At 63.3% G+C, this 25089-nt stretch overlaps 2 protein-coding genes across 3 annotated transcripts; both read left to right on the top strand.

The window, feature by feature from the left end:
* CHLRE_06g278150v5 (uncharacterized protein) lies at positions 1–3946 on the top strand. Its single transcript, XM_043063099.1, has 7 exons — positions 1–208; positions 288–364; positions 656–739; positions 1511–1606; positions 1869–1961; positions 2278–2407; positions 2793–3946. The coding sequence occupies exons 1-7, from the start codon at positions 44–46 to the stop codon at positions 2868–2870; spliced, it is 723 nt and encodes a 240-aa protein (XP_042923924.1). The 5' UTR covers positions 1–43; the 3' UTR covers positions 2871–3946.
* Positions 3947–13940: 9994 nt separating this feature from the next.
* CHLRE_06g278302v5 (uncharacterized protein) lies at positions 13941–24056 on the top strand. 2 transcript variants are annotated; one of them, XM_043063220.1, is made up of 7 exons: positions 13941–14481; positions 15507–16878; positions 17643–17684; positions 17819–17873; positions 18042–18126; positions 18392–20078; positions 20906–24056. In XM_043063220.1, the coding sequence occupies exons 1-7, from the start codon at positions 14035–14037 to the stop codon at positions 21709–21711; spliced, it is 4494 nt and encodes a 1497-aa protein (XP_042923922.1). In that variant the 5' UTR covers positions 13941–14034; the 3' UTR covers positions 21712–24056. The 2 variants fall into 2 exon arrangements, with proteins under 2 accessions (XP_042923922.1, XP_042923923.1); XM_043063221.1 differs by lacking the exons at positions 15507–16878; positions 17643–17684; positions 17819–17873; ... (1 more) ...; positions 18392–20078; positions 20906–24056 and having other exon boundaries at positions 13941–15145.
* Positions 24057–25089: the final 1033 nt, after the last annotated feature.

The raw sequence follows: 25089 nt of genomic DNA, 5'->3' as shown, positions 1-25089 counted from the left end.
CCTTCCATTCATCAAATTACAAAATCATTGTGTGCGACAAAGTATGGCATTGCTGCATTTTACGCCGCTCGCTCGCACCTTGGCGACCACCAGGGTTTCCACGACTCGCTGCACGCTCGCGCCGCGGCGCATCGTGCAGGAACTGCGCGCAGCTAAAGGATCGACGAGTGAAGCAGCGGAAACCATCCCGTGGCAGTTTGGCTTCCAGGTGCGTCAGGATGGCTGTCACTTCAGGAGTGCATGGAGGCGTTCGGCACGGCCTGAACACGCGCCGTGTACGTGCGCAGTGCAATGAGCGTTACCTGTCGTGGGACCAGAGTGCTCAGCTGAAGCTGCTCAAGCTGGTGCTGGCGGAGAAGCTGGGGTAAGGGTCGGGGCTTTGCAGCGGGTTAACCCAGAAGCTCGAGGCTATTCCGCTGGCGGTAGTGGTGGTGGGGAAGGGGGGCGTGTGACTTCAGATTAACCGTAGTTGAGCAATTCGAGGTTGTACCAGATGGTGCATATGGTACACTGTATGAACCTGGGCTGATGCTGCAAGGTTTAGCATGCAGAAAGGCAGCGACATTGCTATCTGACAGCACAGGCAGGATGGCTTGTCAGCGGGATGGCTTGTCAGCTTCCTCCCCATTCCTTACTCGGCCCTGGTCACATACAGGGTTTCCACTGAAGAGGTGGAGGCACGCGCGGAGCAGCTGGCGCTGTTGCTGCCAGACCTGCTCACTCGCATGGAGTACACACGGTGGGTATGCACGCACTGCGAGTTGCTTCCGTGGCACCGTGGCAGTACCGTACTGCGCTTAGAAGACTAACTCCCAGAAGTTTATCACGGCTGGAAATATTATTTTGGGTTTTTACTTTTTACCAAGCGCGGCGCAGCCGCGCCAGAATTATTTTTACTTTTTATGGACACGCTCCCGCTCCAGGGTTTTGCCAGTTGATGGGTCCACACACGAACGCAAATACAACTCACAAACAGTCCTTACGCGGCCCTTCAGCATACAGCCCAATTCGGCCCGAATCCCTACCCCAACCAGCCCCCCCGGCCCCCCCCCCCCCTGGCAGTTGCCCCTGCCATTGCCGGCAAAATGCGGGCACCCACGGTGGTGTCCAACACGCACACGCTCACAGCTGTCCGCGCTACGCAGCCGTCCGCCGCAACCATGCATGGAATCCTGTCTGTCCACCCTCCGGCTCAGAAGTTTTACAAGGCCCGCAGGGCTGAATATGTTTTACTTTTTATCACCTGAGCCTTCATAATTTCCGAATTATTTTTACTTTTTATTTTTCAGCCTCCGATAATTATTTAATATAAAATAATTACGCGCAGTACGGAAATTGAAGTTATGCCGCAGCAGCCGCCACGCACTGTGCCATCCATGCTCATGACCATACCAACCAGAGAATTTGCGTTCCTTTTGATGATTGTCTGCTGGTCAACCTCATCCGGACGTGAATTTCCCATGCTCCCATCTGCTCCGCCTGCCCCCCTCCTGCTGGCGCCTACCTGCAGTGTGGACATCCTGCAGCCGCTGCTGGAGGACCTGCCCGGCCTCACACAGCAGCTCATCGGGCTGCGGGAGTGCCTTCCTGGAGTCAACCTCAGCCAGTGAGTGCGGTCACATACGGCCTTTGGGGGCATACTAGGCATACCGCGGTACCTTCCATGGTGTGCCAAGCGCCATGCTCTGCACTAGCTCTATCTAAGGGGAATTTGAGCTCTTGTGGATTGCGCTGCACAAGTGCACATGCCTCTTCCTCTGTACCTGCACCTTCGCTCTCTTCCCTCAGTATGCAACCCCTGAACCGTCTCTTCGCTTAACGTGCCTACGGTAGTCACGGAAACCTTTCTCTTCATCTGCCGTACTCAGGCTGGTGGCCAAGCACCCACGGCTGCTGTCCGAGTACCGTGACCCCGCCCAGCTGGAGGCGCGGCTGCAGCAACTGCGAACTGCGCTGCCGGGGTGAGCTGCAGGAGCTGCAGGAGCAGCGGTGTTGGTGGTTCGGAGCACGGCTTGAAAGTGCACAGAAGCAACAGACAGCCCAGGAGTCCGGGCGCGCGCGTCTCATCAAGCCATGCAGGGTCCATCTTCAGTACAGGCGTGAAGCTGATGTGGGATGTAGTAGTACGTCTTTGAAGACACAAAGGGATGTAGTGCAATCCAGCAGTTACCGTCTGTCCACCGACTTACCCCAAGCAAACTGCCTCCCGCCATGGCTGCTTTGCTTGTGCCCTCCGCTCTATGCCTACGCCTTGCACCACTGCTCTTACCCGCTCAGTGTTAACGTTCCTGTGTTGGTGAATGAGGAGCCGCACTTGCTGCATGTGGACATCGGCGTCGTGCTGCTCAACTGCAAACGGCTCATGCCGAACATGGACCCCGTGCAGCTGCTGGTGTCGCAGCCGCAGGTAGGAAGGGTATGCACGTACGTATGTGATGAACCTCAGCCACGTTCTGCACTACCGTAGTAGCATACCGTATGGCTGGTGGGTGGTTTATGTATGGTGAGCGGTTCTACATGCCGCGTGCATGGCCACACCATGAGCAGCAGTGGCGTGCAAGCATTGGTGGGCTACTGAATCCAGCCCAACATGAGATGCGCGTCGCACGCTGGCGGTTTGTTCTCCTTGCTTGCGAACGTGATAAGATATGTAGGCAAACGGGTCATGTGTCGCAATGAAGGCTGCATGGCAGTAGGTACATCCTTGCACATCCTGCATTACCCTGCAGGCTGTACTTACTTGCTTACTACTGTTTGCTGCGTCTGCTCCTGATTGCCTGCGCTAACTCCAGATGGTGCTGACGGCGGTGGAGGCAGGACTCTCCTCGGCAATGGACGTAGAAGGTGGCTCACCGCTCACTGCGCACTGATGACGGCGCTGCGCACAACGAAGGGTGACTGGACTACGGCGCGCGACACATGTCCACTCCTCCTTAGCGGCGGACATTAAGGGAAGTAAGGAGTGCAGTGCCACAAGGATACTGATTTACCGCTATAACGGCCGGTTTGTGTCTTTGTGGCTGGTTTGGGACTGGGCCAGGCACAGCTTTGTTGAGTCCAACCTCGGTGGATTGGGGTCTGAAGGCCATAACATACAGGTGGCTGAGCCGGTGCGGCTGCCTGGCGCGGCGGCGGCGGCGACGGCGGTTGCGGCGGCAACGGCGGCAGCAGCGGCAGCGGCGGCGGCGGCGACGGGTGCGGCCGCACCGGTGGAACGTGGGCAGCAGGCAACGGCAGCGGCACCGCTCCCTGATGGTCCTGGTGTCGCGCCCACTACTGCCGGCGCGTAAGCCGCGTATGCTGCTGCGGCCGGGGCTGCCGAGGTGACGGGCCTGCGCCTGGCTGAGCAGGAGTGGCCGCTGGGCGCGACGACGACGGATCCCGCGGCTGCCAATGCCGAAGACGCTCAGAGCGGCGTTAGAGGCGTCCTGGGGACGGGGGGAGAGGGGGCTAGTGGGTTTAGCAGTCAGGGCGTGCCCAGTTCCGGGCGCTGGTCCTTTAGTCAGGCAGTGGGCGGGTTACTCGGTCTGACTGGCGGTGGGTCTGTGGCGGGAGGAGCGAGACTTCTGCTGTGACTTCAGTGTTGGGCGGTTCAGACACGGGGTCGGCGAGTGAGGAGGTTTCGTGGGCCCTCCCCCTTGGTTAGCTGTGTTCGTTTTGTTGTGTGGTGGTCTCCGGGGTGTGAGTGTGTGTGTGTGTGTGTGTGTGTGTGTGTGTGTGTGTGTGTGTGTGTGTGTGTGTGTGTGTGTGTGTGTGTGTGTGTGTGTGTGTGTGTGTGTGTGTGTGTGTGTGTGTGTGTGTGTTTTGAGGAATCATCCTTACAAGGTTGAACAGGGGCAGACGCGCTGCCCCCCTGCTGCCTGAAGACAGCCTGGTCCCCGAGACCAGAACCCTGACAGGGCAAGAAGAGAAGAAAAGAGAAGAAAACAGAAAGCAAACACCTCGAAAACGCCAACAACCACCCCCACCCATCCCACCCCACCGCACCCCGACCCGGCAGACAAAGCAGGAGGCTGGCCCCCCCGCCCCCCGGGAGGAGTTGCAAAAACAACACCGCCAGACCTAACCCAAGCACCAACCTACACCACAGCCTAACCGCAAGAACCACCACCACTGCGCGCCAGAAAAGGAAACACCAGCGCTACGCACTTGCCCCGCCCAAACCCACCCCACCCCCACAAGTCGGTTGCTTAAGCAACACCCCAGGAGAACCGGCAGAGGAGACACAAGCAGAAAACTAAATGGGCCAGATGTGGCGCTGACTAAGCGGGCTCCAGCCCGCTGCAAGATGCGCTGTGCAGGAAGGCCCACAGCCGCCCAGGCGCTGCGACGCCAGCCAGAGCTAAAACACATGGGCGCCAGATAAGCTGATGACGATAAACACCACGCCAGCGCCTGGAAAGAAACGCCGCCCAAAAGGAAACCTAGGGGGCCTGCACGTCCTGACATGATGAGATGTTTGTTGGCGGCCAGGTTGCATTGGTCCCTTCCTGGCCCCCCGCATGCTAGATTGCATTGTCGGCCTACGTGGACGTTGCACCCTCTCCATGCGGGTCCCACTCCAGGACAAATCGTGTCCCCAGGGAGGCGCCCACGTGACGGCACCCAAAACCCCCTGATAGATAGTCCTTTAAGGATGCCACCACGCCGTCCCTAACTGGTGTGTGAAGGACAATATATCAGGGGGGTTTCACCGCGTGCCGTCCGGGGGGGTGCGCTTCCCCAGCCAAACCCGCAAGCCGAGGCCAGGAGACGTCGCCCCAAGGATACAAACTCCGCCACTTAATTACATGTTACATGCAATCTATTCGAGCAATAGCGCTTGACGGCAGGCTAAAACGTGCTCGTCGAGGCTCAAGTCACGAAATTGACCGACCAACATCCTGCATACGCGTTGTTTTAGGGCGTCATCGATTGCCATCAACACAGATATCTGCATGAGTGTAATCAGACTACTATCTGGCCTGATATGGCGTGTCCTGGCGAACGCGACATGTAGATGTTTGAGGTGCCCCGGGGTTACTCTAATGACCTTATGTGTGGTATTAGATGCTATATGAATGGTAATGGGCTGGGGACACGACCGGCCCCTAGGGCCGTGCGCGAGTTGGACGTTACCGACCAACCTCGCAGCGCCACCTTGCCGGTTCCTAATGCGCACGCTGCCTATTAATTGCTATTCATATTGCTGGGTCCCTTTTTTGGGGCCACGCGGCCACACACCGGTGCTCGCGCAGACCCGGACCTCAACTCGGCGACGCGGCGTTCTTAAGTGGGGGGCCAAATTCTGTGGGCTGTATTTACACAACTGGGTCCCTCACGGCTGCCCGGACAGCAAATGGCCGCGGTTCCGACACAAACGCCGCGGAGCGCACTCCCGTATGCGGCCCCAGCTATGTCGCGAGCACGCGCGATGCTCCTCGCAACAAAGCTGGGTCCCTCACGCCGGCGCCCCGGCCCCGCGCCCCCCCCCGGAGGATCGCCCGCGCGGCTAAGTCCGGTTTCTATTATTATTCTTCTTATGATATGGAGGAAGAATAATAATAATAATCGAAACGCCGGCCCGTAGGGCCTGGCGTGGATTATCGGGGCAAGGCGGGTCAGTGTAGGGGCCCATCCCCTACCCTGCCGCCTCACCACGCAAGGGGGGCCGGTTGGGGACATCACCCTGGGGTCCTCGTGTGCCCGTATTCCATGATCCTGCGGGCTTTAATTATGCCTCCGGCACTATTAACGGCATGGTGGTGGAGCTTGTGTCCGCAGGTTTTGGCCGCCTTGGGGGACACGCCTAGGGTGGTCAGGAGTGGGACCAGGTTTGCGGGTATGGTACCAGTGACGCCTAGGGCGATGCACTCGGCGGGTGAGTAGTGGACGGTCCATCCAGCTTCTTCTAGGAGTTGTTTGAGTTCTTGGTGTTGTTGGGACTTCTCTTCTCGTTTGTGTAGGTGTTGGGAGTCAGAGCTGTATCCTATTTCAAGGATATAGATTGGTGTGCGGCTGCGGTTGCGGGGTGGCCGATAGTCTTCGCGTTGTGTCGTTGTAGTGTCGAGGGCGGGGATGAAGAGAATGTCTGGCCGGAGCCTGGCTATAACCTCTGGGGGTGTGCCATTACGGAAAAGCCAGGCGGGGGGTCTTTGGCCGGATGCATACTCGGGCAGGTCCGCAAGTGGGCCCGCGTCCATTACCATGTTACCGCCCCCGCCATAGCTTCCTTTGGAGATGCATTTAGCCACTCGCTGTACAGCTATGTTGTGGCGGTTGATGTATGCGCCTTTCATCTGCCGCTGAGAGCACCCTCCAAGGATATGCCCTCCTGAGTCGGGTGCCTCGCAAAGGGGGCACAACCCGTTTCCGCCCAGTCCATAACGGCGTTTGAGGGTGGCATTGAATAGGTAGCCGTATCTGGCATATAGGATTTGTTTTACCAGCCAGGGGTGGCGGGCGGGGCTGGCCAGGGTTAGGTTGCTTGATTGAGGGCACGCGCCATCTGCTGCGGCGGCCCAATTGTCGAGGACGGTTGTGCTGTCTGTGAATCCATGCTGTGCCCGCGGGGGTAGTGAGGACAGGACTCCCCTGTTCAGGTCGCTGATGTAAAAGTTGTCGGAGTTCCGTTTGGGCCACCATATGTTAGCCCAGGGCTCGTCAGGTGGCAGGTGCACCGCTTGGCTCATTGCGCCCGCGTCACGCTGGGCTACCAGGGCCGCGCCCTTGTCGGCCTCATCGTTTCCTGCCAGGCCTGTGTGTGAGCGTACCTTTAGGAGTACGACAGGGAGGAGTTCGTCGGCACACTCGTTAAGTTCCTTGACAATGTCGCTGAGTAGTTTTTTGTGTTTGGACAGCGTCAGTTTCATTGGGTCGCTAATTGCTCTGCGTATAAGGTACAGTGAGACCAGCGAGTCACTGGCAATCACTAGCTTAGTCAGCCCCAGGAGTTGCGCGCGGGGGCGGTAGTGTCGTAGCGCAGCCAGGATGGCGGATAGTTCTGCGCGCTGAATGGTATTGGTGCTGTTCAGGCCGCCTGGTTCGACGTAGAGTGGTTCGCCCGTTGTCGCTGTCCAGGCGCAGGCTCCAAGCTGGTTCATTTCGGCCCCGTCGTCTCCTACTGCGATTTTGATGCACGACCCGTCCGTCCAGATGACAGTGGCCGCGTCGTAGAGCGGCCGGGAGATGGCCGGGAAGCGGTCCCGGAGGGCGTTCAGTTCCGCTTGGATGGGCGGGGAGACTGTGCAGGTGGGCGGGGCCGGGGGTGTTGGCGGGGTGCGGTGTGTTGCCTGTCGCGCCCGGGTTTGGGCTCGGTGGCTGTATGGCCGTGAGGTGGGTTGGTGGCGGTCTCCGGGGAGGGTGATTCGGCGCGGCCATCGCGCTACAGCGGCTGTGGTGCGGGTGGGGCGTGGTGGTTGGGCCCCGATGTCTGTAAGGGCGGCTTGGAGGTTGGCAAGGTTGTTGCGGGCCGTGAAGGCCTGCACCCCTGTTGTGTTGGCTACGAGTAGGAGGTCTAACCCGTGTCGTAGGGTGATGGCCGGGCTAAGGTCGCCTAGCCCCTCATCTAGGTTGGTTGCGGGTGTGTCTGGCGGGAGGTACGCTATGTGTGTGACATGAGGGCTACTGAAGAGGCGGGTATGGGGGCTCTTGTGGTTGTGCGGGATGACCATGAGGGTGATGGCCGGATCCATCTGCCCTTCGAGCAGTTCCGTGGTGGCCACGGCCCATGCCAGAGCTTTGGTATACGCGGCGGGGTTGGGGCCGGGGTGGGCGATGGAGAGGCCGGTGAAGGGGGCAGACAGGACGTCCGTTGTGGCCCCGAAGAGGGCATCGGCCGGTTGGGCACTCCAGTATTGGCATACACGGTTGGAGCAGTTGAGTGGGGAGGCGAAGCGCTCCATGAGGGCCGGGTTGGTCTCGTCGGGGTGGGCCGCAGCCAAGGCGTCGAGTAGGGTTGTTTTTAGGCACGTCGGCAGGGAGCGTTCGAGGGCCGGCGCTGTTTTGCATGGTTTGCCTTTTTCATCAACACGGGTGCGGATGAGTAATTTGGCAACATCTTCGGGGAAACCCCCTGGGGAACGGAGAGATGCGGTTTCGGTTGGGTTACTGGCCAGGGCGTGTTTGTAGCGGGTGTGGAGGGTGTGTAGGGTCCCCATGGTGATGCTGGAAATGTGGCGTCCGTCAGGGCCGTGTATATGTGCAAGGGTTTGTGCATCTGTGTATGTGTCCGTAATCTGTATGGTGTAGGCGCCCGTGGGGTAGATGTCGTGGTACGGGTTGCACGGTTTGGTGTTGATTTGAGTGTTCTGTCTGGTGGTGCGTCGGCGCGCCGCTCCTTCCACGTCTGGTGGGGTCCACCGGCCCTGTCGCTGGGCTGGTGACAGGTGTGAGTCGCGGGGTGGGGGAGGCGTAGGCTCGCTAGGGGGTTTGGATAGTCGTTGGAGGTGGGCAGCGTGCGCGGCGCGCCATCCCTGGAGTGTAGGGCATTTGCTAGCGGGCTCGCTAGTGACGTTCCAGTGCATGTGTACGAAGTACCGGCTGCAGCTCTGCCCGTAGGCAAGGTGAGCGTGTGGTGTTCCCGTGTATTTCATGATCGTATAGGCCGCAGCGGCTCCGCGCACAATGGTGGTCGGCTTCCAGGCCACTTCATAGTATAGGGCGGTTTGAGGGCGTTCGTTGCGGGCCGGCGCAGCAATCAGTTTGTGGATTGGGCCAGCGTGGACGTGTGATACAGATTCCAGGTCATAGTAGAGGGAGAAGATCAGCTGGCTGGCAGCGCGTGTGGCGTCGCTGGTATTCTTGGGCCATTGGAGGCCACCAGTCATTACTTGCGCGCGTATGCCCATCCACCGTGTGATCAGGCGTGGGCGTCCGTCTTGGTGTTGTGTGCGTTGTCTCAGGAGTGCACGTTCTGCCATATAAGCTTTGCGGGACATGCCATTGGGGTCGGGGTCAGCTTCACGGGGGTCGTCAGGGTTAGCGGGATCGGCCCCGGTTATGGTGGGCCAGCGTGGGGGCTCAGGTTCAATAATGAAGTCTCCGGCCTGTGCCCATCGGGCGGGCGTGTCATACGCGCACAGTGGGGCCTTTGTTGCATTGTGGTCGCGAAGGTAGGTTTGGACTGGGTTGTGTGGTTCCCCGTCGTTTAGGAAATACGGGGTGGTCAGGTGTGTGGGTATTTGTCGAGTGTAGCGTGGGCGCGGTAGCGTAGTTGGGAACTTCTGTTTCCCAGGTGGGATGCCAAGGCGGGGTATGTGTGTTTTCCCGCTCATGTCTTTTTGCAGCATGGAGTAGAAGCGCGGGGCCCACATGACAAAGTCAGCGGGTACGGTGTCTCCTGCCACGGGTTCGCCATGGTCCAAGACAAAGCCGTGTCTCCCTGTGTGGTCGCGTTGTCCTCGCGTGCCAAGTGGGTCGTGTCGTGGCTCCGCTTCGATTCTCCGTTCCAGGCGTTTAGAGGCGGACGGTCCCTTCACTTTCTTAACCTGCAGTTTAATCCGCTTGCGTTTGTTGGTGTTGGTTTGGGTTTGAGGCTGCGTGGCTGGAGCGTCGGCGGGGGGCAGGGTGGGTGCTGTACCCTGGGCTAGGGCGATGGGTGTGGCGGTTTGGTTCGGGTCGGGCGTGCCTGCCTGCGTCGGTGGTGCGGGTATGGTCGCCAGTGCGCATGCAGTCTCAACGGGGCGAAGGTGGCGGGTGAGGGCAGCTTGGCGCGTGGGCACGCCTCGGGGCTGGGCGGCCCGGGGTGGTGCGGTTGCGTTAAAAGCGGTGGGCGCGTGTGGTTGGGTCGAGTTTGGCTCGGGGTGTAGGGTGGTCATATGTTGACGGTGGGCCATGAGAGTGGTCTGGGGGGCGCCGGTGGCTGTGGCGGATTGTGGGAGCAGGGCCGCGAAGGCGGGTGTCGCCGGGAGGGCACGGTATTGCTGAGGGAGGGGCAGGTGGCAGTTGTAGGTCTCCGGCTGGTCATATGGAGCCGCACGGGCTGGGGCACCTTCGGCACTAAGGCATAGGCTCAGCCTGTTCAGCGCGATACGGTGTTGACGTTTGCATTGGTTGCGGGGGAGGCGGAGGAACAGGCAATCGGAGGGAATCAGGCAGGTTAGGCCTTCTTTCGTGCGTTCCGTGCTTATCAGGGCTCTGAGGTCCAGGCCGGCCTGCGCCAGCGTATGTACGAGGTGGTGTGGGATGGGTCGGGGATTACGGTTCACTGCTTGGATGATGGTGTTGATGGGGCCGGCATACGGCGCTCCGTGGTCCCACAGGGTGATGTCGTATTCTCGCATGATACTGAGTTGTTTGAGTGTGGTGTAGAAGTGGCTTTCCCGACGTAGTTTGTGTATGGCTGCCGTGCCGGCGATGCGGCTTTGTAGTTCCAGCAGGGCATGCGTGACCATGCCTAGTCTGCCGGGGTCGTTCAGGGCAAGGGTTTTTTTTTGAGGAATCATCCTTACAAGGTTGAACAGGGGCAGACGCGCTGCCCCCCTGCTGCCTGAAAGCAGCCTGGTCCCCGAGACCAGAACCCTGACAGGGCAAGAAGAGAAGAAAAGAGAAGAAAAACAGAAAACAAACACCTCGAAAAACCGCCACCAACCACCCATCCATCCCACCCCACCCCACCCCGACCCGGCAGACAGAGCAGGAGGCTGGCCCCCCCGCCCCCCGGGAGGGGTTGCACAAAAACACCGCCAGACCTAACCCAAGCACCAACCTACACCACAGCCTAACCGCAAGAACCACCACCACTGCGCGCCAGAAAAAGAAAAACCAGCGCTACGCACTCGCCCCGCCGAAACCCACCCCACCCCCACAATTCGGTTGCTTAAGCAACACCCCAGGAGAACCGGCAGAGGAGACACAAGCAGAAGACTAAACGGGCCAGATGTGGCGCTGACTAAGCGGGCTCCAGCCCGCTGCAAGACGCGCTGTGCAGGAAGTCCCACAGCCGCCCAGGTGCTGCGACGCCAGCCAGAGCTAAAACACATGGGCGCCAGATAAGCTGATGACGATAAACGCCACGCCAGCGCCTGGAACGAACCGCCGCCCAAAAGGAAACCTAGGGGGCCTGCACAGGTGATGCAAGCGTCAGCCGCAAGTTCAACTTCGGTGACCCACCCTGAACCTCCTCCACTTCACAAAGCGCGCCACCCGCCGACCAGATGGCAACAAAGTGCTCCAGCTTAGCCGCCTTGAGCTGTGCGGTGAGAAGCTGAGTGGGCAGAGCCGACAGGGTTTCAGGGGTTAGCGTGGCGGCAGTGAAACGCAGCTGCATCACCCTGCGCAGCTCGCTGACCACCTCCCGAACCACATGCTCCGACGTCTGCTTAGCAGGCTCGCGGGACCAGTACGCACACCAGACGGCGTACAAGAAGGTGGCCCGCAAAGTGCTCCACAGCAGCGCGCCCGCCCCCCGCGGGCCTGAGGCCCACATACCCATGCGGTCCCCCAGCATGAAGCCCGCGTCCGTCACTGGCGGCGCCGCTGCCTGGGGCGCAACGCAGGCCCACAGCTGCTGCAGCCACGTCCTCGCCTGCGCATAAGCTGGACACTCCAGGAAGATGTGCGTCAGGCTGGCCCACGCCCGCGGGCCAGGTGGCCCGCAGGCGGGGTGAGGACAGTGCGCCCCCAACCCCCCGCACCCCGTGGTCACCCGTGGACGAATTCCCTTGCCCGCCCGGTACAGCCCGCAAGGCAGGTAAGCATGTTGCAGCCGGTACACCAGCACCTTTGCCCCCCGACTGGCGTGGCTGTCCCACAGCCTCCGCCACGTACCCCGCAGAAGGGACGCATCCGGGGGCGGCATGCGAGGGTCGCCCTCCACCGCCGCCGCTGCTGCCGCCGCCGCCGTGGCAGGCCCAGTGCTAGGTCCCGCCCCTCCCGCCGCCTGCTCCTGCAGCCGCGCGGACCGCCGCGGCCCCTCACCCGACTGCTGGGACGGGGATGCATACGACTGCAGTTCTCTCGCCGGCGTGTTCTGCAGCCCGGCTGCCGCGGAGGTGCGGTGGAGCCAGGGGTCCAGAGCCACCGGGTTATTGTGGAAATGCTGCGCCGCCGTGGTGGTCAGCTGCGCCGCTGCACGCTGCCACTCCGCCTCCCGCTTCGCCAGCCGCGACTGTGCCGCCGGCTGGGGTCACCGTCGAATCAGTCGATCGAGCTATCACCGTCCTGCGGGGGAGGCAGCCCGCCGCCCAAGCGCCCTGCCCTCTGCTGCGGGAGCTGGGCGGGGCCACAGCGCCCTTTGGAGCTGGGCTGTTGCTGCGGCGGCGGCGGCGGTGCGTGCGCGGCTGGTTGCACCCGTCGCCCACGCCCGGACGCCGCCGTGGCCGCGCCATCACCCGCCCCGTCCTGTCCCCCCAGCGTGGCCAGGACCCCAAACCGGGAGCCGGTCCGGGGCCTGGGCGGCTGCACCTGGCGCTGCTGCTCCTGCTGCTGCTGTTGCTGTACCCGCCGTTGCTGCTGGAGATGGAGGTCCGCCATGTAGGCCAAGTACCGCTGCATCGCAGCTGCCAGCTGCTTATCCTGCCTGGCGGCTGCCCGCTGATCAAAGGGCGGCTGTGCCGCGGGAGCCCCACTGGGCTGCTGCTGCTTGCCAGCCGGCCCAGCATCGGCAGTGCGACGCCTGGCCGCCGGCGTGGCGGCGTCACGGCGTGGGCAACGTGTTAACATAGTTGACCACGTGGGGGACGTGCAGATGCAGGAGGCGGCGGGTGTGGGTGACGCAGCGGCTGCCGCTGGTGGCGCCAGCGGACCACCCGCCGTGGCCTCGCCCTCGCTGCCAGCTCTGGTGGCGGGGGGAAGCAACCGTGCTGCTGTGGCTCCCCTGAGGGCCGAGCGACAGCAGCAGCCCTCTTCACAGCAGCGGGTGGCAGCGGGACGGCTTAGCGGGGGGCAGCCGTCGGCAGGCGTGGGGGGGCCACCGGCGGCCAGGCGTCGTACTGCCGGTGCTGGGCCGGCTGGCGCGCAGCAGCAGCCCAGTGGGGCTCCCGCGCCACAGCCGCCCTTTGATCAGCGGGCAGCCGCCAGGCAGGATCAGCAGCTGGCAGCTGCGATGCAGCGGTACTTGGCCTACATGGCGGACCTCCATCTCCAGCAGCAACGGCGGGTACAGCAACAGCAGCAGCAGGAGCAGCAGCGCCAGGTGCAGCCGCCCAGGCCCCGGACCGGCTCCCGGTTTGGGGTCCTGGCCACGCTGGGGGGACAGGACGGGGCGGGCGATGGCGCAGCCGCGGCGGCGTCCGGGCGTGGGCGACGGGTGCAACCAGCCGCGCACGCACCGCCGCCGCCGCCACAGCAACAGCCCCGCTCCAAAGGGCGCGGTGGCCCCGCCCAGCTCCCGCAGCAGAGGGCAGGGCGCTTGGGCGGCGGGCTGCCTCCCCCGCAGGACGGTGCTAGCTTGCCGCCGCACGTGCCCACTGGGCGGCCGGCTGGGGGACAGCAGGCTGGTGGGGGCAGCGGGTTGGGGCGCCAGGGTGGAGGAGCGGGGCGGGCAGGGACCCAGCCGCCGCCCCAGGCGCGGCCGCCACGGCAGACGTCACAACCAGCGGGTGGTGGTAAGGGCAGGGGCAGGGGCCTGGGCGCGCCGGCTGGGGTTTTGGCCGACACGGCTGGGCGCGCGGGTGGGGGTGCGGGCAGTGAGGCGGAGTACGGGGCCGTTTGCCTGAATCGTGACACGTGTGTTGCCATCGGCTCTGACCTCGTGACGCACCAGAACCGCTGCGCAGATGTGCAGGGGCATGAGTGGGCGCAGCTGGGCCACGACGCGCTTGGTGGCCGCCTCCTCGCCTACCTCCGTGACCAGGGCTTGGGTTAGGTCTGGCGGTGTTTTTTTTGCTACCCCTCCCGGGGGGCGGGGGGGCCAGCCTCCTGCTCTGTCTGCCGGGTCGGGGTGGGGTGGGGTGGGATGGATGGGGGTGGTTGGTGGCGGTTTTCGAGGTGTTTGTTTTCTGTTTTTCTTCTCTTTTCTTCTCTTCTTGCCCTGTCAGGGTTCTGGTCTCGGGGACCAGGCTGCTTTCAGGCAGCAGGGGGGCAGCGCGTCTGCCCCTGTTCAACCTTGTAAGGATGATTCCTCAACCGTCCTGCGGGGGAGGCAGCCCGCCGCCCAAGCGGCTTTCAGGCAGCAGGGGGGCAGCGCGTCTGCCCCTGTTCAACCTTGTAAGGATAATTCCTCAAAAAAAAAAGGGCGCCACCGTACCGGACTGGGCCGTCTGCCGCGTGCCGGCCGGCCGTACCGCCGTCCTGGCACAGCTGCGCGACGAGTTCACTGGCTGGTGGCGCCTATACTCCGCCCAGCCTGCAGACACGCCCCTGCCTTCCGACGTGACGGAGCAGCTGGATGACGCCGCGCAGCAGGTGCAGACGGCCTACATGGACTACGTGCTCCTAGACGCCCGCACCCTGCGGTCCGCTAAGCGTGGGCCGGCGGACCCCGGCGGGGCCGGCGGGCCCAGCCGCCGGCAACGCCAGCACCGCAGCCGCAGTACCTCCAGCCTCATGAGCCTGGGCAGCGCTCCATTGCGCCCCGGCGGCGCCAGCTCAGGCGCCGCTAGCATGAGCACCAGCAGCGGCGGCGCGCCCCCCAGCCAGGGTGGCGGCCGCCGCCACAAACGCCACAGCAGCAACACCAAACGCAACCGCCACGGCGCTGCCGTGGCCGGCGGGGGCTCGTAATGCGGCCACCAGTGGGAGCGGCGAACCTTCGGCTGCTGACAGTGAATGTCAACGGCCTGGGCTCGCCGCTCAAGGCGCGGGCGCTGGTCTCGCACCTGCAGCAAGTTGGGGCGGATGTGGCGATGGTGCAGGAGACCCACGCTACTGACACGACGGCGCTGGAGTCTTGCCTTCGTGCCGCGCAGGGGGCGTGCCTTCCGTGGCGCCACTGCCTCGCTGCCAGCCCGGCAGCGTCGCCCCACTCCTGTGGGGCGGCTATCCTGGCGCGGAGTCGGCTGTCCCTTCCAGGCTGCGTACTGCAGCCGCCGTCAACGGATGCGGCGGGCCGTGTGGTATGTTGGGATTGGGACGTGGGTCACCTGCGCCTGCGCTTTGTGTGTGTGTATGCGCCCACGGCCGTGGCGGACAAGCCTGCTTTCTTTGCCGGGCTGCATCCCCACCTGGCCACGGACAGGGTGCTTGTTGTCGGTGGGGACTGGAACTGTGTCACCGATGCCAGTCAGGAGGCGGCCCCTAGCCCGTCACGTGCTGCAGGTGCCCCGCAACTTGCCAGCCTTTTTTTTTTGAGGAATCATCCTTACAAGGTTGAACAGGGGCAGACGCGCTGCCCCCCTGCTGCCTAAAGGCAGCCTGGTCCCCGAGACCAGAACCCTGACAGGGCAAGAAGAGAAGAAAAGAGAAGAAAACAGAAAGCAAACACCTCAAAAACCGCCACCAAACACCTCCATCCAACCCATCCCACCCCACCCCGACCCGGCAGACAGAGCAGGAGGCTGGCCCCCCCGCCCCCCGGGAGGGGTTGCACAAAAACACCGCCAGACCTAACCCAAGCACCAACCTAGGGGGCCTGCCTCCTCGCCCAGTTCTGTCTGGTGGACCCTTGGGCGAGCAAGCGTGGCGGCGCCAAGGGCTACACGCATCCGGCCACACCCAAGCCGGCCACTCCCGCACGCCTGGATCGGTGGTATGTCAGTGCCACCGCGGCGCCGTGGGTGGTGGATGTCGCTCGCACGTATGGGGCGCCTGGGGACCACAACGGTGTGCTGCTCACCCTGTCCTTGCCCGATCTGCCACATGCGCACCGGGAGCAGTGGCGCTTCCCCACGTACCTGCTGTTTCACCCCTCGCTGCGTTTGGAGCTCGAGCAGCGCTTGGAGGCGCACGTTGCCGCAAATCCCGTGGCCAGTACAGGTGACGGCGCTTGCACGCAATGGGAGGCGGACAAGTTCTTCTTGCGGGAGGCCGCCACCAGCATCCACCGTCGGCATGCACGCCAGACCCGGGACGGGCTGCATGGCGTGGTGCTGGCCGCAGACGCGGCCGCTGCCCTGGCCGACCGGCCGGGTGCCAGCGCCGCGCAGCGTCAGGCTGCGGCCATGGCCAACTTGGCGGTGCGGGAGGAGCGGGCAGCTGCCGCAGCGGCCAGCCACAATGCCCGCGCTGCACTGATGGAGGAGCATGGGGAGCGGGGCACTCGCTGGTTCCATCGACAGGCGGACGAGCCAGCAGCCGGCGCGCAGGAGCCCATCACGCACTTGAAGGTGCCGGGGCAACCGGCGCCTGTGGCGCTCACGGGGCCGGGCACGCGCAACACGGTCTCCGCAGCCGCCGCAGCCATGTACAGCAGCACCAGCCCCACCGGCCTGTTCCGTGTGCAGCCGGTCTGTACGGCGTCGCAGCAACAGCTTCTGGCGGCCATTGACCGCAAGGTTCCGGCGGATCTGCACACCGCCGCAGAGGGGTCCGGGGACGGCGCCCTCAGTGATGCCGAGCTGATGGCAGCGCTGGCTGGCTCCGCCAATGGTAAAGCACCTGGGTCGGACGGGGTTCCGTACGAGGTGTACAAGGTCTTCTGGGCGCTGCTGGGCCCGCGCTTGTGTGCTGCTGCTGCCGCTGCCTTTGCTGCCGCTGCAGACGCCCACGATGGCGGCGAAATGGCGGCGGCGCTGCCTGCCTCCTGGCGGGAGGGCATCATTACGCTCATCTACAAGGGCAAAAGCCTGGACCGCGCCGAGCTGGCGTCCTACCGGCCCATCACGCTGCTCAACTGCGACTTCAAGATGGTGTCCAAGGCCGTCAGCGCCCGCCTGCAGCCCGCCCTGGATGCAGTTGTGGATGAGCTGCAGACCGCGTTCATCACCGGCCGCTGGATTGGAGACAACGCGCTGTACCTCCAAGGCCTGATCGAATGGATGCGCCTGGACGTGGGCGCGGACGGCGCGCCACGGCAGGGTGGTGCGCTGTACTTCTTGGACATTGAAAAGGCGTATTTTTTTTTTTTGGAATCATCCTTACAAGGTTGAACAGGGGCAGACGCGCTGCCCCCCTGCTGCCCGAAAGCAGCCTGGTCCCCGAGACCAGAACCCTGACAGGGCAAGAAGAGAAGAAAAGAGAAGAAAACAGAAAGCAAACACCTCGAGACCGCCACCAACCACCCCCATCCAACCCATCCCACCCCACCCCGACCCGGCAGACAGAGCAGGAGGCTGGCCCCCCCGCCCCCCGGGAGGGGTTGCACAAAAACACCGCCAGACCTAACCCAAGCACCAACCTACACCACAGCCTAACCGCAAGAACCACCACCACCGCGCGCCAGAAAAAGAAAAACCAGCGCTACGCACTCGCCCCGCCCAAACCCACCCCACCCCACAAGTCGGTTGCTTAAGCAACACCCCAGGAGAACTGGCAGAGGAGACACAAGCAGAAAACTAAACGGGCCAGATGTGGCGCTGACTAAGCGGGCTCCAGCCCGCTGCAAGACGCGCTGTGCAGGAAGTCCCACAGCCGCCCAGGCGCTGCGATGCCAGCCAGAGCTAAAACACATGGGCGCCAGATAAGCTGATGACGATATAACGCCACACCAGCGCCTGGAATGAAACGCCGCCCAAAAGGAAACCTAGGGGGCCTGCACAGGTGATGCAAGCGTCAGCCGCAAGTTCAACTTCGGTGACCCACCCTGAACCTCCTCCACTTCACAAAGCGCGCCACCCGCCGACCAGATGGCAACAAAGTGCTCCAGCTTAGCCGCCTTGAGCTGTGCGGTGAGAAGCTGTGTGGGCAGAGCCGACAGGGTTTCAGGGGTTAGCGTGGCGGCAGTGAAACGCAGCTGCATCACCCTGCGCAGCTCGCTGACCACGCACCTCCCGAACCACATGCTCCGACGTCTGCTTAGCAGGCTCGCGGGACCAGTACGCACACCAGACGGCGTACAAGAAGGTGGCCCGCAAAGTGCTCCACAGCAGCGCGCCCGCCCCCCGCGGGCCTGAGGCCCACATACCCATGCGGTCCCCCAGCATGAAGCCCGCGTCCATCACTGGCGGCGCCGCTGCCTGGGGCGCAACGCAGGCCCACAGCTGCTGCAGCCACGTCCTTGCCTGCGCATAAGCTGGACACTCCAGGAAGCCCAGCCTATACTCAGCCCAGCCTGCAGACACGCCCCTGCCTTCCGACGTGACGGAGCAGCTGGATGACGCCGCGCAGCAGGTGCAGACGGCCTACATGGACTACGTGCTCCTAGACGCCCGCACCCTGCGGTCCGCTATAAGCGTGGGCCGGCGGACCCCGGCGGGGCCAGCGGGCCCAGCCGCCGGCAACGCCAGCACCGCAGCCGCAGTACCTCCAGCCTCATGAGCCTGGGCAGCGCTCCATTGCGCCCCGGCGGCGCCAGCTCAGGCGCCGCTAGCATGAGCACCAGCAGCGGCGGCGCGCCCCCCAGCCAGGGTGGCGCCCCCCGCCGCAAACGCCACAGCAGCAACAGCAACCGCAACCGCCACGGCGCTGCCGTGGCCGGCGGGGGCTCATAATGCGGCCACCAGTGGGAGCGGCGAACCTTCGGCTGCTGACAGTGAATGTCAACGGCCTGGGCTCGCCGCTCAAGGCGCGGGCGCTGGTCTCGCACCTGCAGCAAGTTGGGGCGGATGTGGCGATGGTGCAGGAGACCCACGCTACTGACACGACAGCGCTGGAGTCTTGCCTTCGTGCCGCGCAGGGGGCGTGCCTTCCGTGGCGCCACTGCCTCGCTGCCAGCCCGGCAGCGTCGCCCCACTCCTGTGGGGCGGCTATCCTGGCGCGGAGTCGGCTGTCCCTTCCAGGCTGCGTACTGCAGCCGCCGTCAACGGATGCGGCGGGCCGTGTGGTATGTTGGGATTGGGACGTGGGTCACTTGCGCCTGCGCTTCGTGTGTGTGTATGCGCCCACGGCCGTGGCGGACAAGCCTGCTTTCTTTGCCGGGCTGCATCCCCACCTGGCCACGGACAGGGTGCTTGTTGTCGGTGGGGACTGGAACTGTGTCACCGATGCCAGTCAGGAGGCGGCCCCTAGCCCGTCACGTGCTGCAGGTGCCCCGCAACTTGCCAGCCTCCTCGCCCAGTTCAGTCTGGTGGACCCTTGGGCGAGCAAGCGTGGCGGCGCCAAGGGCTACACGCATCCGGCCACGCCCAAGCCGGCCAATCCTGCACGCCTGGATCGGTGGTATGTCAGTGCCACCGCGGCGCCGTGGGTGGTGGATGTCGCTCGCACGTATGGGGCGCCTGGGGACCACAACGGTGTGCTGCTCACCCTGTCCTTGCCCGAACTGCCACATGCGCACCGGGAGCAGTGGCGCTTCCCCACATACCTGCTGTTTCACCCCTCGCTGCGTTTGGAGCTCGAGCAGCGCTTGGAGGCGCACGTTGCCGCAAATCCCGTGGCCAGTACAGGTGACGGCGCTTGCACGCAATGGGAGGCGGACAAGTTCTTCTTGCGGGAGGCCGCCACCAGCATCCACCGTCGGCATGCACGCCAGACCCGGGATGGGCTGCAGGGCGTGGTGCTGGCCGCAGACACGGCCGCTGCCCTGGCCGACCGGCCGGATGCCAGCGCCGCGCAGCGTCAGGCTGCGGCCATGGCCAACTTGGCGGTGCGGGAGGAGCGGGCAGCTGCCGCAGCGGCCAGCCACAATGCCCGCGCTGCACTGATGGAGGAGCATGGGGAGCGGGGCACTCGTTGGTTCCATCGGCAGGCTGACGAGCCAGCAGCCGGCGCGCAGGAGCCCATCACGCACTTGAAGGTGCCGGGGCAACCGGCGCCTGTGGCGCTCACGGGGCCGGGCACGCGCAACACTGTCTCAGCAGCCGCCGCAGCCATGTACAGCAGCACCAGCCCCACCGGCCTGTTCCGCGTGCAGCCGGTCTGTACGGCGTCGCAGCAACAGCAGCTTCTGGCGGCCATTGACCGGAAGGTTCCGGCGGATCTGCACGCCGCCGCAGAGGGGTCCGGTGACGGCGCCCTCAGTGATGCCGAGCTGATGGCAGCGCTGGCTGGCTCCGCCAATGGTAAAGCACCTGGGTCGGACGGGGTCCCGTACGAGGTGTACAAGGTCTTCTGGGCACTGCTGGGCCCGCGCTTGTGTGCTGCTGCTGCCGCTGCCTTTGCTGCCGCTGCAGACGCCCACGATGGTGGCGAAATGGCGGCGGCGCTGCCTTTTTTTTTGAGGAATCATCCTTACAAGGTTGAACAGGGGCAGACGCGCTGCCCCCCTGCTGCCTGAAAGCAGCCTGGTCCCCGAGACCAGAACCCCGACAGGGCAAGAAGAGAAGAAAAGTGGAGAAAACAGAAAACAAACACCTCGACAAACCGCCACCAACCACCCCCATCCATCCCACCCCACCCCACTCCGACCCGGCAGACAGAGCAGGAGGCTGGCCCCCCCGCCCCCCGGGAGGGGTTGCACAAAAACACCGCCAGACCTAACCCAAGCACCAACCTACACCACAGCCTAACCGCAAGAACCACCACCACCGCGCGCCAGAAAGGAAAACACCAGCGCTACGCACTCGCCTCGCCCAAACCCACCCCACCCCCACAAGTCGGTTGCTTAAGCAACACCCCAGGAGAACCGGCAGAGGAGACACAAGCAGAAAACTAAACAGGCCAGATGTGGCGCTGACTAAGCGGGCTCCAGTCCGCTGCAAGACGCGCTGTGCAGAAAGTCCCACAGCCGCCCAGGCACTGCCACTCCAGCCAGAGCTTATACTCATGGGCGCCAGACAAGCTGATGACGATAAACGCCACGCCAGCGCCTGGAATGAAACGCCGCCCAAAAGGAAACCTAGGGGGCCTGCACAGGTGATGCAAGCGTCAGCCGCAAGTTCAACTTCGGTGACCCACCCTGAACCTCCTCCACTTCACAAAGCGCGCCACCCGCCGACCAGATGGCAACAAAGTGCTCCAGCTTAGCCGCCTTGAGCTGTGCGGTGAGAAGCTGAGTGGGCAGAGCCGACAGGGTTTCAGGGGTTGCCTGCTTCCTGGCGGGAGGGCATCATTACGCTCATCTACAAGGGCAAAAGCCTGGACCGCGCCGAGCTGGCATCCTACCGGCCCATCACGCTGCTCAACTGCGACTTCAAGATGGTGTCCAAGGCCGTCAGCGCCCGCCTGCAGCCCGCCCTGGATGCAGTTGTGGATGAGCTGCAGACCGCGTTCATCACCGGCCGCTGGATTGGAGACAACGCGCTGTACCTCCAAGGCCTGATCGAATGGATGCGCCTGGACGTGGGCGCGGACGGCTCGCCACGGCAGGGTGGTGCGCTGTACTTCTTGGACATTGAAAAGGCGTATGACCGGGTGCACCGGCAGTGGCTGTATGCGTCCGCGGAGGGACTTGGGTTTGGGCCGCGCATGCTGCGCTGGATCCGCCTGCTCACTGCCAACGGCTCCGCCCGTGTGTGTGTCAACGGGATGCTCTCTGACGCCTTCCCAGTGCTGAACGGCTTGCCGCAGGGCAGCACCGCCTCACCACCCCTGTGGGTCATCCAGATGCAGCCACTGACGTCCTTTCTGCGGCGGCAGGTGGAGCAAGGGGCACTGCGCACGCCCCTGTTACCCAGCGGCGAGCAGGCGCCACCGGCTGCCCACCACGCTGACGACACGACCCTCACGGCGCGCGACCCGGCGGTGGACGGGCCGGTCCTGATGGCGGCAGTACAGCTGTTCTGCCGCGCGTCCAACGCCCGTGTCCATCCGGATAAGAGCAAGGCCATGGGCCTTGGCAGGTTTGCGCACCTGACGGGCCCTTGCCCACACAAATAATAATAATAATATCTACGCAGGGCACAGGTGCCCGCGTGTCTTAAGGAGGAGTGAGACAAGCTCACCCCACCATCGGAAAACTTGATTTCCCTACCCCGGCTCCCCTGCGCGGGGGCCGCCATTGGCGGTCCCCTGGGTGCGGCCTCCCGGGCGGCATCGGGTATTGGCAATGCCCATCTCTCGCTCTAGCCGGTAGTACAGGTTTGCGGTGCCCCGGAGTGTGGTGACGCTATGCATGTGGAGACGTGTGCAGCAGGCCTTGGCTGCCTGCGGTTTGGCTCCTAGGTCTTTGAGGAGAGTTTCAAGGGTACGGGGGACAGTGCCACCGTGGCCCAGTGTAATAACGTGTTTAGTATCGTAGTGCACAGTCCACCCTGCAGCTCGCATGGCAGTGGCAAGCGTGGCGTGCTGTGCTTGTTTTTGAATGAGCTTCTCGCTGTGGTGCAGGTCAGAGGTGTATCCAACTTCAAGGATGTACACTGGGTAGGCCCCTTTGTTGGCTGGTGGGGATGTCATGAAGCGTTCTGCTTCGGACCGGGGAAGGTTCGGGATAAACAGAATGTCAGGCCGCATCCTGTTGAGGTCTGCAGCGGGCACTTGCGGGCAGAGCCAGGACGGCGGCCGCATGCCCGCACAGTACTCAGGCAGTTCAGCTCGGGAGGTGGCATCCATTATCATGTAGCCACCACCGTTGTGACCATGGTGTAGGCATTCGGCAATCGTCCGCACTGCAGTGTTGTGTTTGGCTATCCTAGCGCCAACGAGTTGGGGGTGCGCGCAGTGGCCGGCAAGGTGACCTGCGGTGCCACGCTCTGGGTCAGATCCGCGGCTGCGCTGGGTGTGGGCACAGAGACCACATTTGTCGCTGTCTCGTAGTTTAAACAAAGCCAGCCGGGCCGGGCAGATGAGGCCTCCCTGACGAGCATTCTGTATGAACCGGCGTAGGCCGTGGCTGGCGTCCGAGTTCGTCATGTACGCGTTACTGGCGCGTGGGTCAAGGCTGGGTGCTGCCTCGGCCCATTTCTCAGTGTACAGGGTTTTGTTGGCGTATCCACCACGGCAGCTGGGGGCCATTGCCCTGGTGAGGCCCCGGTTTAGGTCCGACACGTAGTGCGTGGCTGTGCTATCGTCGTCCCTGGTGACTGTGAAGGTCGGCCACCAGTGCCGGGCGTGCGGGTCGTTGTCGGCCGGTTCGGATACATCGGCGGGTTTTTCCTGGGTGGCGACGGCAGCCGCCCCTTTATCGGCTTCCTCGTTGCCGTGTAGCCCGGTGTGCGAGATCACTTTAATCAGAGCGGTGGGTGCGCCCCGGGCGTGGCGTGCATGGAGCAATGCCACGACTGAATCCAGGAGGTCCCGATGTTTACTCAGATGCAGTCGCCGGGGCTCGTTAATTGCTCGTTTGATTAGGTACAAGCTTGCAACAGAATCTGATGCAATAGTGAGCTTCTTAGTTGCAAATTCTTTACCTTCGCCACCAAATTCTGCGAGGGCAGCACGAATTGCTGCCAGTTCAGCTCTCGTAATAGTGTTTGTGCACCCAGCGCCATTTGGATTCACGTAGACAACGCGAGAATCGCTGAACCAGGCGCAGGCGCCGGCAACCTGGACTTCTTTGCCATTGTCAGTTTTGATTTTGCTTACCGAACCATCTGTCCAGACAGTGCCATTCACGTCGTGGGCCAGAGCATGGTGGGTCTGGAATCGCGCGTTAGGAAAGCGTCGTGCTTCGTCAGCCATGGCGTGTATCGTCTTTGGGTTAGCGTGCTGGTATTTGGCTTGCTTTAGAAGTGAGTTTGGGAGGGCCGGGCAGGTTGGGGCCGTGGCCGTGTGTGTCCACGTGCGCGGGTCGCTGATGTGCGTGGGTGCGTTCGCCCCCCGTTTCAGTGTGTCCACGAGCCGTTTCAGGCGGGGGGCAAAGCACTGGAGTCCGGCGGGGTTCCCAACAATGACCAGTCGGAGCCCCTTCTGGCGTTCAGCCTGGGTGTTGGTGCCAAGTCCTGTGTCAAGGCCCGCGGTGCCCGCGGACCAGTTGGCCAGCTCGTGGCAAAGTGGGTGTTGAAGCCACTGCGTGTGGGGGAAAGTGGCCGCTTTGGGGAGCGCCAATACAGTGAGGGTTGGTTCCTGTGAGTCACGCATAGCCTCGGCGCATGCGAGGGCCCACATGAGCGCCTTCCGTGCATCGTGGGGGGTAGAGGGGGGGTGGGCATATTGCAAGCCGGTCCATGCGGTCTGGTAGGCATCGTGCAGTGCGCCAAAGGCCCCATCAGCAGGGTCTCGTGTCCAGTATTCGTGGGCTGCAGTGGAGGAGTTTAGTGGGGATGCAAACATTTCCCGAATGTGTACTGCTTGTGTGACCCGCAGGCATTGGACGATGGCTGCTACTGTGCCTGCCGGCAGCGACACCTGGTGCATTGGCATGGCCTTGCGGTCCTGCTGCGCCGGGTCATAGCGGTAGCGCATGATGAGGGCAGCGACCGCTTCCTCAAAGGCGTTGGGCCGCTGGTTGCCGGTGTGCCTGAAGCGCTCCCACAGGGTAAGGAGGCGGGGGTAGGTGATGGTGCCCAGCCAGCGGCCACTGGGTTCATGGACGTGCGCCTCAGCTGGGTCACGGCGGGTGCCACCAGTGGTGGTAATTGTGTATGCTCCGGGGGCCACGATGTCCTTGTAGGGGTTGCACGGGCTTGTGGTGATGGTGGTGGTCGTGCGGATGTCACGCGCGCGGGATGCGGTATCCAGGGGCTCGGCGTCGTGGCGGCCTTGGCGCTGTCTGGCGGTAAGGTTCCGATCAGTTGCGGGGCGCACTGTTCGGGGCCGCGGGCCTTGGTTGGTACCGTTTGCTAGCCGGGTTTTGCACTCCTCCAGTAACTCCTCCCATTGCGGACTGTGTTTTAGGTCCCGTTCACGGTCCGTGCTCGGCGCCCACGTGACATGTCGCAGGAGTTTGGTCGTCCAGGACGAGAATAGGGGGGCCCCAGTGGGCTGCGGTGCTGCCGGCTCTGCAGCTTGGGCAGGCTCTTCAGGTGAGATTGCGTGGGCTTGGGTTTCAGCCGGAGGCTCAGCCTCGGTCTGCGCAGGTTGTGGGCCTGGGCGCGTCGCAAGAGGGTGTTTGTAGCACCTGGCATTCTGGATAGTTGCGTAGCCCATGCGAACAAAAGCAGAGACAATGCCGGCCGGGCAAATGGACGGCTTCCACTGCACCTTCCAGTATTTTTCACGTGTCCCAGAGGTGTCCTCTCTGGCTTTGCGCTTCCGTGTCAGTTCTTTGTCCGTGACAGTTTGTTTGTTTTCGCTGTGCAGGACCTGTGCCAGTTCCTGTCCGTCATTGTCCAGGTCGTAGGTGAGTTGAGTGTCACCGTTAGTGCGGTTGTCGGCGGG

Source organism: Chlamydomonas reinhardtii, chromosome 6, assembly GCF_000002595.2.
Source record: "Chlamydomonas reinhardtii strain CC-503 cw92 mt+ chromosome 6, whole genome shotgun sequence".
Taxonomy (NCBI): domain Eukaryota; kingdom Viridiplantae; phylum Chlorophyta; class Chlorophyceae; order Chlamydomonadales; family Chlamydomonadaceae; genus Chlamydomonas; species Chlamydomonas reinhardtii.
Note: the sequence above shows the minus strand (reverse complement) of the source record. Positions and strands in the feature narration are given on the sequence as shown.